The sequence below is a fragment of the Lagenorhynchus albirostris genome, chromosome 12 (genome assembly GCF_949774975.1).
Source record: "Lagenorhynchus albirostris chromosome 12, mLagAlb1.1, whole genome shotgun sequence".
NCBI lineage: Eukaryota > Metazoa > Chordata > Mammalia > Artiodactyla > Delphinidae > Lagenorhynchus > Lagenorhynchus albirostris.
Window position 1 is genome coordinate 18,446,002 of NC_083106.1, and position 13,600 is coordinate 18,459,601.

General features: G+C 35.8%; 1 protein-coding gene across 1 annotated transcript in view; it reads right to left on the reverse strand.

The window, feature by feature from the left end:
* The window catches only part of ADGB (androglobin), a 172,590-nt gene that overhangs the window by 132,030 nt on the left and 26,960 nt on the right, over positions 1–13,600 (reverse strand). Inside the window, exons 2-3 of the mRNA XM_060167518.1 lie at positions 6,948–7,104; positions 2,206–2,298 (exon numbers count right to left, since the gene is read on the reverse strand). Of these exons, the coding sequence (XP_060023501.1) occupies positions 2,206–2,298; positions 6,948–7,104 (250 nt within the window). The remainder of the gene's footprint in view (positions 1–2,205; positions 2,299–6,947; positions 7,105–13,600) is intronic.

Here is a 13,600-nt window from a genome sequence, read left to right on the forward strand (position 1 = left end):
TTTAGACATCTTACATCTGTTTAATATAATCAATATTGAAGGACCTGGGCCACCAATATCTGGTTCTCAGAAATAAACCAATCTGATTATTCACTCTGCTCTTAGGGCTTGTGAACCCCCTTGGTTAGAATGGCCCATGTTGACTCTGATATCTTAAATTTAGGCTTTTAAGTTTTTTAGTAAGTTAGCTTCTCTTTGACTTAAATCATGTCCTTTGACTTCATATTTTACTTAGTGTTCTGAGGTATGTTTCTAGTGCTCTTTAAAATGTGGGTTGCAAGTATTTAGTGAATCATGAAATCATTTAATGGGTCAGGACTATATATATATATATATACACACATAGATATATCTATAAGATGTGTCAGGAATATATATATATATATATCTTTATATATATGGACTATAATGAAATAGAGTAAATTTCATATAGAAAGGTCATTATTGTTTTGTAATATTTTTGTCTAAACTTTATATATGTCCATATATATTTTTTTTTTTCTTTTTTTTTTTTTTGCGGTACATGGGCCTCTCACTGCTGTGACCTCTCCCGTTGCAGAGCACAGGGTCCGGACGCGCAGGCCCAGCGGCCATGGCCCACGGGCCCAGCCGCTCCGCAGCATGCGGGATCCTCCCGGACCGGGGCACGAACCCGCGTCCCCTGCATCGGCAGGCGAACTCTCAACCACTGCGCCACCAGGGAAGCCCTATATATGTCCATATTTAATGAATCTCAATGTAAAATGTATTTGTCACTGTGGTCTCATACACTAAAACTTGACAAGCGCTATTCTAAAACTTTCCTGCTTAGCTAGACTTTCAGTTTGGGCTGTTCTGGTTCACACTTCAGCATGATGGATCAAGAGAAGGAGTCAGTGCAGAGGGAGAGGAGAGGTAAGGAGATGAATGGCAGCATTTCGATAAATACAGGTGCAAGTGTCATTAACAACAGTGAACCAATTTATTTTTAGTACAAGTGTATCTTCCAGAACTAAGGTATGCTAAAAGAGTAAAAGGTATAAAACTTTCCTACTTATTCAAACTTACAACACTCACTTCATGGAATTCATATCCTTCATTTGCATGGAGTATAAACTCTGCACTTATACTGAGTAGAACCTGAGTGTTATTAATAATACATAAATATTAAGTGCATTATATTAACCTCACAGAATTTGCATTCTTCATTTCAATGTTACCTAACATTATAAGTAATTTAAAGGTATGGTTTTTGTAAATTTGATTTATTTTATTTAAAATGTCCTTCAGCTAGGCATTGAATAAATACTCTGATGGACAAAGATGTACCTTTTTATTTTCTAATTTTAATAAATATTTAGGATTTAGGATTTCTGACTTTCTTAACTAATAATAATTGAAAAGCATGACAGATAAATTGTATTTTCTGCATTAGTACCAGTGCTTCTAAAAGCTAAAACTCTTAGGAATAAAATCACTAGGCATAGAAACAGAGATGCAGTGAATTCCATGATTACAGAAGAATCAGCTTCTTTATAACCTTTTGACTAGCATTAAATAACTAATTTAGTCTACCGGCTTTCTATGCATTAAATGAAAATGGGAGATTCAAGAAGGGAAAAAAGGCATTAGTGATAATTAAACCCTTATAAATACCAAATGTATTCAAACTAACATAGCTATTAATTAGGAAGATAGACCAGTAGGTCTAAAGTTTAATGTACGTAAGTGCTATTTAAAATGAAGTTTTCTTGGGTGATGTCCATGTCAGTGTGATTCACATGGGGTTCAGAAATCAAAGTGGCGCTTGGAAAATGATTCAAGAATTCCTGGAATAGAGAGATTCAAGTGCAGATCTCTTGGGCTTGAAAATAAATGCTTATTAACACTAGAGTAAACAGACCTACACCATGTAAGAAGCAGAAAGGAGAAAGTCTGTCAGAAATTAAGGAATAACTTTTTGCAACATTTTAGGTTAAAATTTGACATCATGAAGAGAAGAAGGAAACTTGAGACCCTGAACAAAATTTCATTATTCTCTTGGAAACCAGTATAAACTATATGGATAAATATTTATTTCTAATTTGAAGTCCAAAAAGTAATTACTTTTTCTTACTAAATACCAAGAAAAAATTACCATAAACAGCTTTTAAAATGCAAATTTTCATAACTAGGATATTATATCTCATAGTTAATACGTATTATAATAGTAAAAATATCTCTTACCTGATTAATTAGAAAATCCTGTGGACGTTTCCAGGAATAAATTTTCAATGATGGTGGTAATTCAATCTTTCCTTCAGGGTCTTCAAAAAAATGCTATATAAAAAACGTATTAAGTATTTTCTCCATATAGTTTTATTAAAACAAAAACAACTCTATCTAATAAAAATGAATACGTGCATTGATCTGATCAATAAATAAGCATTTTTAGAGTAATTTGTGTGTTTGTTCTCAGAGCGAGTTCATGCAGTACTTGGAGAATACTGAAGTTAACAATACTGTATTTAATTAATGAAACCTTGATTATGAGTAGCAGTTTGATTGCAGAGGAAGCAATCCAAACAAGCGTGAGTGGCTTGGGAATGTGAATTAGGTATGGTGGGGAAACAATTTTGGATGGGCCAGATATGGCCACATTTTCCACTGAAAATGTTTTTTTTTAATCTGAGCAGAGAAGATTGAAAAGTATTTACTTATTTTTCAGTTAGAATCATAAAAAAGATGATATGTAAATGAAATCTGTACCTTTGATCTGACTTTCATTTATTGTTTTAATTAAACTTGTTATTTTGAGATAATCATGATTCATAAGCCATTGCATGAAATAATACAGAGAGTTCCTATGTTCTCTACCCAATTTCTTCAGCAGTACCATCTTGCAAAACTATAGAACACAACCAGGATATTGACACTGACACAGCCAAGATATACAGAACATTTCCATCAGCACAAGGATCCTTCTTATGCCCTTTTATAGCCACACCCACCTTCCAACTCCCCAGTCTGTGCTTAATCCCTACCACTTGGCAATCGCTAGTCTTGACGTTTATAATTTTGCCATTTCAGTAATGTTATATGAATGGAACCCACCATATAGTCTATAACCCTTTGGATTGGCTTTATTTCTCGCTCTGCCTAATTCCCTGGAGATTCAATCCATTCAAGTTGTTGCATGTATCAATAGTTTGTTGTTTATTGCTGAGTCATATTTCATGCTATGGATATTTGTTTGTTTACCACCTGCCCATCGAATTCCATCTGGGCTGTTTCCAGTTTGAGGCTATTACTAATAAAGCTGCTATGAACATTTGTGTGTAGGTTACTGGTTTTTGTGTGAATGTGAATTTCCATTTTTCTGGGATAAATGCTCAAGAATGCAATTAATTCTTTAATTTCTAAGCCCCAACTATGGGTCAATTAGTGAGTTCTGGAGAAAGAATGATATCCATATGCAAGCAGTCTGGCAAGTCAGAGAGACTTCAGGTAGCTGCTATGTAAAAATTCTCATAGCTCATAAAATGGTAGGGGATGGGGGGATCTTTACAAGAAATAACATGACAATTTCTAGGATTACAAACAAAATGCTAAAGGAACATAAACTATCTGTATGGGAAAAAGAAACGTAATCAAATTTCCCCTCAGTTAATAGGCACAGGGGAAAATATATTTGTGATTTTCATCATAATTATATGTTTACCCTAATGCTGGTGTGACTTGAGAAATAGGTTATATGTTTAGGGCATTGTCTGAGCGTTAAACATAATAAGTGTCTATGTATCTGGAGCATGTGGTTTACTGTCAAATTTAAGATACTGGAATAATTCAAATGACGATAAAGGCACCCTAACATCTAGTCAAAATGATAGAAGAATGAGTCCTTAAAAGACAAACTGATGTTTTTTCAGGAGCTGTACTAGACTTCTGGGTTTCTCTCACATTGCTTCTTTCCCTGCAAATATTAATTTAGTAATTTTAAAGTCCCCTATCTGACAATTCCAAAAGAGTCTCCTTTGGATCTGTTTCTATTATCTGATTTTTCCTCTTGATTTTTAGTCACTTGGTTCTGTTTCTCCTCATGTCTGGTAAATTTTGATTGTATGATATATGCTGGATATAAAAATTTATACACGTTCTAAATGATGATGTCTTCATCCAGAGAGGAGGATTTTATTGCCTTTTGACAGGCAGAGCACAAGATGAATTTGACCTAATCAACACTGGGTCTTAGGATTTGGCAGGACTGGTGTGATTTTGGTTTGTTCTTACTCAATGTGGAATTCTGTAGCCATGTTGAGGCACTAACTAAAAGTCTGGAGTGTTTAGCAAGGTCCCTTCACTTGGTGTACATTGAATCCCATTCTCTACCTATCATCTTGAAATCTTTTCTCAATTATTAAGCTTCCAGGCTGCTGCTTTTTACTCATTTGCTCAGCAGCAAAAGCTTCACACTCACAGCTTAGGAGGTAGACAGATGTCTACAAATGTCTCAAAATAAAATTGTATGCAAAATTTACAGATCACTTCTCTGTAGTTACCTCTGAGATTTGGGTTCAAGTTCTGGCTGCTTTCGCAGTCCCAGACAATATCCTCCTTCCCTTCAGCTCAGAAAAACTGACATAAGCCCCAGGCCACTACTCTGTGCTTGCTTTCTAATTTCCATGCCTTGAATTAATAAATGTCTTTGAGGAAAAAAAATAGTGGGGCTCATCCCATTGTGATTCCCTTTTCTCCAGGATTTGAGCCCCTCTTATTGTTAATGCTAATCTTTCCATGTCATTTTGCTTTAGGTATATTTCTTACATCCACCTTACAGTACTTTATCGTATACTTCTTAATTTGGTTGACCCATCATATCCTTTTCTTGCTGAGGAAGTGAGACATAATGCTGGACTTATAGGGGAGGGTTGGGCATCTGAGGCTGATTTCCTGATCACTAGCCTCACATCTAAAGAAGTGGCCTTTGTAAAACTCCAAGGATAACTGCCATGGTTACATGCTTAAGGCAATTTATCCTGGTAAAATATGGATGCTGCAAATCATGGCTCAGAACTAATGTGCCACCATATCATAGAAATGCAGTCACAGTGCTTGGAGGGTCCATGACTCACTCCAGTGGGGAAACTATTGCTTCCTGAGCCATGAATGCTGAGGTTGTGGAACAGAACCGGGAGTGGACAGCAAGGTTCTATCCCAGATGGCATCACTCTGCACCGTCGTAACAACCAGGACTTGAGCTGTGCTCTCCTACCTTGTGAAAGCTGTGGTGGCAGAATGGGGTGTTAGTTAAGGCTCTGAAGTGTCACCCCTTATTGGACTAGCCCCTGTTCACAGCAGGAGTAGGGCTAGTGCTTCCCAAATCATGCAGTTTTATACAGCAGCCAGCAATAGTCCTATATGTTGACCCCAAATGAAATGGACATCAACTGTCCATTTGACCAGCACACTTATTACTGCTCCAGTCTCAATGGTTTTCCTCCAATAAATGTTCTTCCAACAGACTTGCCCTTGTTTCAATAACATTAAGTTCAAGAATTTGATACCTGACCTTCCAGAGATCTGTAAGAATTTTTCATAGTCATCTAATAAAGATACGTTTGTATTCTAAGGTCCTTAAAATGTTGTTTTATATGCTATTTCTTATTTCAAAGTTTTCAGGTACTTCTGCTTTTCCCTTCCCTGTTGATCCTTCACAATTTGCAGTGACTCATCTCTGGATCTTTTCCAGAGCTCAGCTGCTCAACTGAGGATCTACACAATCTATCTTGCTGATGAAAATTCACAGACAATCCCCATAAGATCTGAATTTCTATAAAATATGTAGAATATGACCATTTTATTTTGAACCCAGAGAGTTCAAAAGTCCTTTGCATCTAAAAGTTCATAATCACCTTAGGCATGGTACAAAGAATGCATTCCCTCACATATTGTTATTTGAAATTGTTCAAATAGTAACAGTGTCAGCAATTAGTTATAATTATTGAGCATCTTTTGTAAACAAATTACTGATATGAATCATGCAGTTGGTGACTGCATTTTGTGAACAAAATGTAAATGCTAATAAGTACCATTTCAGAGTGCTTTATGCAAATAAAAACACTAGAGTTCAACCTAGCCATTATGGTAATTTTGTTTGTGTTTTGAAAATTGTATTGCGTTTTCTTTTTTAATATCTTTTTTGAAGTATAATTACTTTACAATGGTGTGTTAGTTTCTGCTGTATAACAGAGTGAATCAGCTATACGTATACCTATATCTCCATATCCCCTCCCTCTGCGTGTATTGTGTTTTAAAAGTACTTTTGTTGAATGAATTACTGCACCAAATAAATGGGTTATATTTAAAATGCAACCTAGACCGGTACCTTCTATAAAGAAGTTTTTAGAAGAAAGACATTTTTAAGTAAGCAAAAGAACCTAAAATAATATAACTGGAAAATGTAGGAACCCCATTCTCAGCTCCAATCTCAGGGACACAACATGTTTAAAAGCTACAGGTAAATGAAGAGTAACCTAGATTTTTACCCAAATATCTTGGGGTACAGATATTAAGAAGGATTCAATTCTTATAGTAACATCTCTTAAAGATTTATCTTGCCTGTAATCTCCAAATAACAGCTCACAGTTTTGTGGGGGGCCTCTCATTTTCTAAACCACTATCTCTAAACGTCTGGTTCCCAATTCTGTTCAAAATCCACTTGCTAGCCTGTTCTATCAGTTTTCCCTTTCTTTCATTATGACTCTTTGGTCATTTCTCTCCTCCCATTTACTCAAATGTGATTCACCAAAGCTCAGGACTAAGGCTTGGAAGACAAGGTAGGATGGGGGGAGGCATGGCGGACAAAGATAAAATGTATCTTTTGAGTGGAGGCTGTGGAGAAGAGGGAGCACGTGCACATGTTAACAAATCCTATTCCATTATACGATTAAACACCAAAATGAAATCTAGTCATAGTCAAGTCTACTTACAAGTACAGGGCCTTTCCCTGTTTTGTCCTTTTCTTTTGCACCTTTGCCTGCATCCCACTTTTCAGCATTTATGTCTGCCTCGCTCCATTCTGGCCAGATTGGAAACTTCCCCTTCTTCTGTTCACTGGGTTGCACATTACTGTGAAAAGGGAACTGACTAGAGACAGAGCGGGGAGGTGGTTTTCATTTAGATCTCTGAGGTAAAATACTGGATTAATTTCATGATGTAAATTTAATTATCTGGTTAGCAATCATGTTAAACATATTTTTCAATACAGTGGATGGACACCTTCCACATGTTAAGGTTCTAAGGACAGAAATACCCCAGAGATTATTCTGTAAACAAATTTTGAGCATTAACCCCTACTTATTAAGGCAGGACATTCATCATAAACACAGAAGATGCCACGAAGGGGAATATTTATATACAAACCATACCCAACGAAAATCCTTTACATGTATAATAGTGATTGCTTTTTGAAGATCAGTGAAAATATAATTTGGATGTTCCCAAATATAAAAGTGCTATATGATCATCATTTAAAAGAAAATTAAAAAATACAAGTCAGATAAATAAGAAAGGCATACTCACCTCATTCTAGAAACCACACTGTTAAAAATTATCCATCCTCTCAGATCACTGTACAAGGATATACATCTTTCCTCAAAAACGACATCATTCATCATATTCTCTTTTACAGATTGCTTTTTTCAACTTATCAGTACATTGATAGTTGATAGTTCCCATGCCAATAAGTGTGTAAATACTAACTGAATGATTGCATAATCTTCCATTGTATGATATACTGTCTTTCATTTAACTAAGTTTCTATATTTGGAAATTTGAGGGTTTTGATTTTAAAATTTTTTCACAATTATAAACAAGACTGTGATGGCTATCCTTGTTGCCAAATCTTTGCATACATTATTATTTCCTTAGGATAGATTTTAATAAGGAGACTTACTGAATCAAAATATATGCAGGTTTAAAGTCTGTGATATATTTTGAGTAATTTTCTGCAGAAAAGCTGAACTTATTTTATACTCTCACTGTGAGTATATTGGTGTTTTCCTATCTCTAAACCTCTTTTGCTTTTTCTACATTTTTATGAATTTTAAAATCTAAAAAAGGCATCTTCTTAATTATTCAAGTTTTTAGCTACTTGTGAGGCTGGAAGCCTGCTCTAGACCCCGGGATAAGCAGTGAACAAACCAGACTAAAATCTCTACCCTTATTGAGTTCGTACTCTAGCAGTGGAGACACAAAATAAACAGCATAAATTGAGTAAAATAAATGGTATATTATAAAGTGAAAAATGCTAAAGAGAAATATAAAAGAGGAAAGGGGACCTGAAGAGTTAAGTTGCACAATTTTTAATACAGTAGTTAATGGAAAGTGTCTATAATAGGGTTCTATTTAAGTAAATAGTGAAAGAAAATAAAGGATCAAGCTATGTGGATACATGTGGGAAGAATGTTCCACAAACAAGGAAAAGTATTCCAGATGCAAAGAGCATCCTAACTTATTTGAAGAATAATAATGAGATCAGTGAGGCTGAAGAGGGGGTTAAAAAGAGATGATTTCAGAGAGGTAGCAGGAGGGGCAAAGATAATAAAGGTGATCTAAAAAAGGGAAGCACATGGGTCTTTAGTCTGAGTAAGACAGGAAACCAAAGGAGGGTTTTGAGCAGGGATATAACATGACATAACTGAAATTTTATAATCACTTTTGTTGCTATGGTCAGAAAAGACAAGGGCGACAACTTAGAAGGCATTGAAACAATAGGTGAGAGCTGGCGGTGGTTTGGACCAGGTTGGTAACAGTAGAGGAGGCAAGAAATAGTCCCTTGTGTATATTTTAAAGGCAGAACAAGTAGATATCGAGTTGATATTGCCTGAAAGACAGAAGATTATGGCATGGGACAAAACTGAGGTAGGCAATAAAGCAACATTTCACTTTTGAATGAGTTGTGTTTTAGATGTTTATCATACATTCATGGAGATATTAAATAGGTAGTTAGATATAGAATTCTGACGTTTGGAAGAAAGAAATAGAGTAAAAGTGAAAATTTGAGAGTCATTAGCATTTCAATGATATCTAAACTCTTAAGATTTGGTGAAATCACCAAGAAAATGATCATACATAAAGAAGAGGCAGTCCCACAGGTGCTATTCAAAATGCCTAACAACTGGGAAGGAATGAGCATTGACTGGTCTAAATAGATGCTGTCCATGATCCTGGATCAGGGTCTTCAAAGCCACCAGCTCCACCAGACATTTATTCTTTACTTTAAGTAGTAGGGTCGGGGATGTAAGGTCCTCAGGGTGGGTCAGGGACCCAGGGCAAGAATCAGAAAAGACTGGGGATCAGGGTTATCGGTGAGGTTATTGTTAAGGCTACTCACGAATCAATATAAAAACATTTCAATATTCTATTAATCAGTACAGCTACATATCTGCCCTAGTACTCCATATTAAAAGAGAAGAAAAAACCCAAAAAACTGAGAAAAGCAGTCAGTGAGTGTGGTAGATAGAATAATGGTCCCTCAAATATGTCCATATGTCCATATCCTTATCCCCAGAACCAGTGGATATGTTACCTTCCATGGTAGAAGAGAGTTTGTAGATATCTTTAAGTTAAGTACCTTGAGGTGGGGAGATTATCCCAGCTTATCTGGGTGGGTTCAGTGGAATCATAACGGTCCTCAAAACTGGAAGAAGGAGACAGAAGATGTCTGAGGGAGATGTGACTCCTGAAGACTAGACAGAAAAATGCAAAACTTCTGATTTTGAAGACAGAGGAAGGAGACCACAAGCTGAGGAAGGTGGGCAGCTTCAAGAGGTTGGAAAGGGCAAAGAAATGGATTCTCTCCTTGAACCTCCAGAAAGGAATGCAGCCCTGCTGACACTTGTTAGCTCAGTGAGACCCATTTTGGATTTCTGACCTCCAGAATTGCAAAATAATACACTTGTACTGTTTTAAATAACTGAGTTTGTGGTGTTTTCTTACAGCAGCAATAAGAAACAGTGAGGGAGGAAAAACACAGTAGAGGGTGACGCCCTGGAAGCCAAGTAAAGCGAGTTTTTAAAAAATGAGAGAATGAGCAACAGATCCAAATGCTCCTAACAGATCAAACAAGATGAATTATTAACAAATAAATATTGAACTTAGCAACAAGAAGGTTAAGGTCTCTGCAAATTTCATCTTCTAAGGTCAAATTTGGGAGGGACTTTCCTGAACACCCTACCTAATATAGCAACCCTCACCTCTGTGCATCTTTTCATCTTTAATAGCACTTGACAATTCTCTCACTAACCATTTATGTGCTTATTGTATGTTTCCAAACATAGGGTTTGTAAGTTCTCCAGTGGCAGGAACACTGGGTTTTTCTTCACTCCCTCTATCTCCACCAACTAGAACAGTGCCTGGACAACATGGGCAATCTATATATTTCTCTGTCATCTACCTATTTACATGAAATAGAAGAATATATGTCTTTATATTTCTACAATTTCTAATTAGAACTGTTTCAAATTTTTATATTTAGGTAGAGATTGACCAGATGTTCACCAGTCCTGTTTTCCATTTCCTATGTTTCCCATACTCCTTTGCAGGTTGGCTGGTATTTTGTGATGGTGTTTTGGAAAATAGCATGTGGGGAGTGTGTTGTATCCCACCTTTATGCTCCTAAAACATTTCCTGAGATACTTCTTACTCTCTTCCTGCTTGATGTATGGCTCAGTCCTTATGAGAAGACTTTAGAAAATGGTAATACCACAAGATGGAAGGTGCCAAGCATCCTTATGTAGCACATGCAAAGGCACCACTAAACTCCTGATCACACTCTGGTATGAATGAGAAATATCTTTTGTTGTGTAAGGTCACTGAGATTTGGGGATCGTTTGATACTGAAGCTAGCATTGAGTACTTCCTATTTGCTACTTTGTTATTGCAGCTAGCATTGATTACTAACGTTGACTAACATAGAGTGTAATTCTTTTCTTAGGGTTTGGATTTCTTCCTTTATATCTTTAATTATTATAAACATATACATGGTAAATTACATAAAGATCATTTTTCTATTATCAAATTTGTGACACCTGATTCTCTTGTTTGTTGTAACTTCTGCCTATCTTTTCTATATTCTTGTGTTTTAGGACACATTTATAATGAGCTTATCCTTATTAGGATAAGGGTTTTCTTTCCCTCCAATCCCCTTCCTCCAAGACAATCCTGTGTTGAAAGAATGTTCTTTGCATGCAGTATTGAGTTTTCTTCTTTCACAGACCCCAAATGAATAAGCCATCCAGAAACTTACAGGTACTTTAAAATCAGACCTCAAACTAATGTAAGTCTCAGTCCAAGGGTTTCCATTTCTCAAGGGAAAAAAGCTTTTTTTTTCAGCCAGACACCAGCCAGAGAAATGCTAGCTTTCTTATCAATCTCTCTGTGCTTGGATGGATTTTTCTCATTCACCTTCTTACCGAGAATTAAACTTGTGAAAAGCCATGCCTTTATCTAATGTGGGAGCAATCCCTTTACTCATTTGGGCTCAAGATCTTGCCTTATATGTGATAAAACAAGAGTCCACTTTCATCAACTGATAAGGCAATGCAGCAGCTTCACCTCAGAGCCATGCCATTCTGACTTTCAGTTCCATCCTTATTTCTGGATCCTGAACATTTTTATTTCTTTATGTAGGTGTTTCTAGGTATTATTGTTATTTTTAAAAATTGTGATCCACCATCTTGCTGGAAAAGAAAGTCTGATAATATATACATCGTAAAGGGGTGGTCCTAAGTAACATGTAAGAGAAGGAAGACTAGAACAGTTTTCAGGGAAAAAGGGCCATTTTTCATAGTATTAATTTTAAAAATCAAGGCATAACTTAGTGTATTATAGTACCTCTGTTTTATTGAGTGTTGGTACAACCTTACAGATAAAAAGAAATTAGTGATTTTGTATCCATCAAAACCATGATAAAATTACCTCATTCAGGAAGCTCAAAAATCTTAAGGGCTGTTTTGTAAAAGGAAGATTTAATTTCTTAAAAAATAAGGGCTCTGTTGAGACTGTTTTGCTTTCCTCTTCATTCTGTCAAGTGTAAGTATATTCTGACTCCCTCAAACTGTTAAGCCTTATTACTAATTGGTCTACTTTCCTTGTAACATGTCAAATTTGTTTCCATCTATACTGAAGATCACTTAAAAAGAATCTCATTAGAGGTATCTTACACCAGCTCAGTAGCTCCCCTATTGTGCTACACACAACAGTACAAGCAAGAGTCAAACACAGTCCAATGTCAAATATACTGTAAACTTCAAATGACCATGTACAACTGCTGCTTTTGAAGCTCTCAGCACAGTATCTCTTTGAATTTCATTGCCAGAATGTACCTACTGTTCTAGCATAGTCAGGATCCTTTAAAATATTCACATCACATTATTCCTGATTTCATCAATTCTGAAAACAAGATAATCTTTAAACACAAAGGTAACCCAGGACTTTTGAAGATTTAGGAACTGGTAATACTGGGAAATAAATGCTGAACATTTAGAAAATTCAAACATGCAAAGAAATCAAACCAGCCCCTGAAAAAAATCAGGAGTATACAGAGTTACTCTATTTGTATAGCAATATACCCAAGTACTAGTAAATGATTTAATTCATTAAAATTACAAGTTGTATAAAAGATTTTGAAGATAAGTATATTCTCTGCTATATGGCTAAATGCTCTCTTCCACATAGTAGGTCTAAATATGCTATTGAGATAAGTGAAGTGTCGCTGATGCATTTAGGAGAGGCTAGCAATTTATAAACAAAACATATTTGTGGAAAGTTATTTCAAAAAAATTTAATAAAATCAGTGAGGAATGTTGAAAATATAAAATATATATATTCCAAATGCCAAATTATATTCCAGAGGAAACCGATGTTTAGAGGGAAGAAAAATTCTAGAAAGCCAGGCAAGGGGCTGATTTCCAGAGTAGAAATATAAAATATAAAGGTACTCCAGGGGAAAAGAGAGGAAGCGTAAAAGAAGCAAATTTATAACAGCGGGCAAAGTCAAACAGAATAGTCTGACGTGAAAATGATGCATAATGTAAGCAACAGGTACACAGGTGTTAAAATAATTATATATATACACTTTTCATTACTAAAACGAATTGATCATGATTGGAAGCCATTGAAAAATGTAAGTGGGTGGTTACCAAAGGCAGGAGGTGAGGGCTGGGCAAAATGGGTGACAATGGTCAAAAGGTACCAACTTCCAGTTAAAAAATAAATGTCACGAGGATGTAAAATACAGCATAGTGACTGTAGTTAATAATACACTTGTATCTTTGAAAGTTGTTAAAAGAGTAAAGTTGCTAAAATTCACATCACAAAGAAAAAAATGTGCAACTACATATGGTGACAGATGTTAACTAGACTTATTGTGGTGATCGTTCAAAACATATACAAATATCAAATCATAATGTTATATTCCTGAAACAATATGTCAATTATATCTCAGTTTAAAAAAGTCAATGGACTAAACCTGTAGTGGTGGATTGGGGGCTGGAATAGTGTAACCCACAAGCAGGTACTGGGAATTGGAATTGAGCAAGCTTAAAAGTCTATTTTGGAAAAGAAGCTGAATTCACCCTGC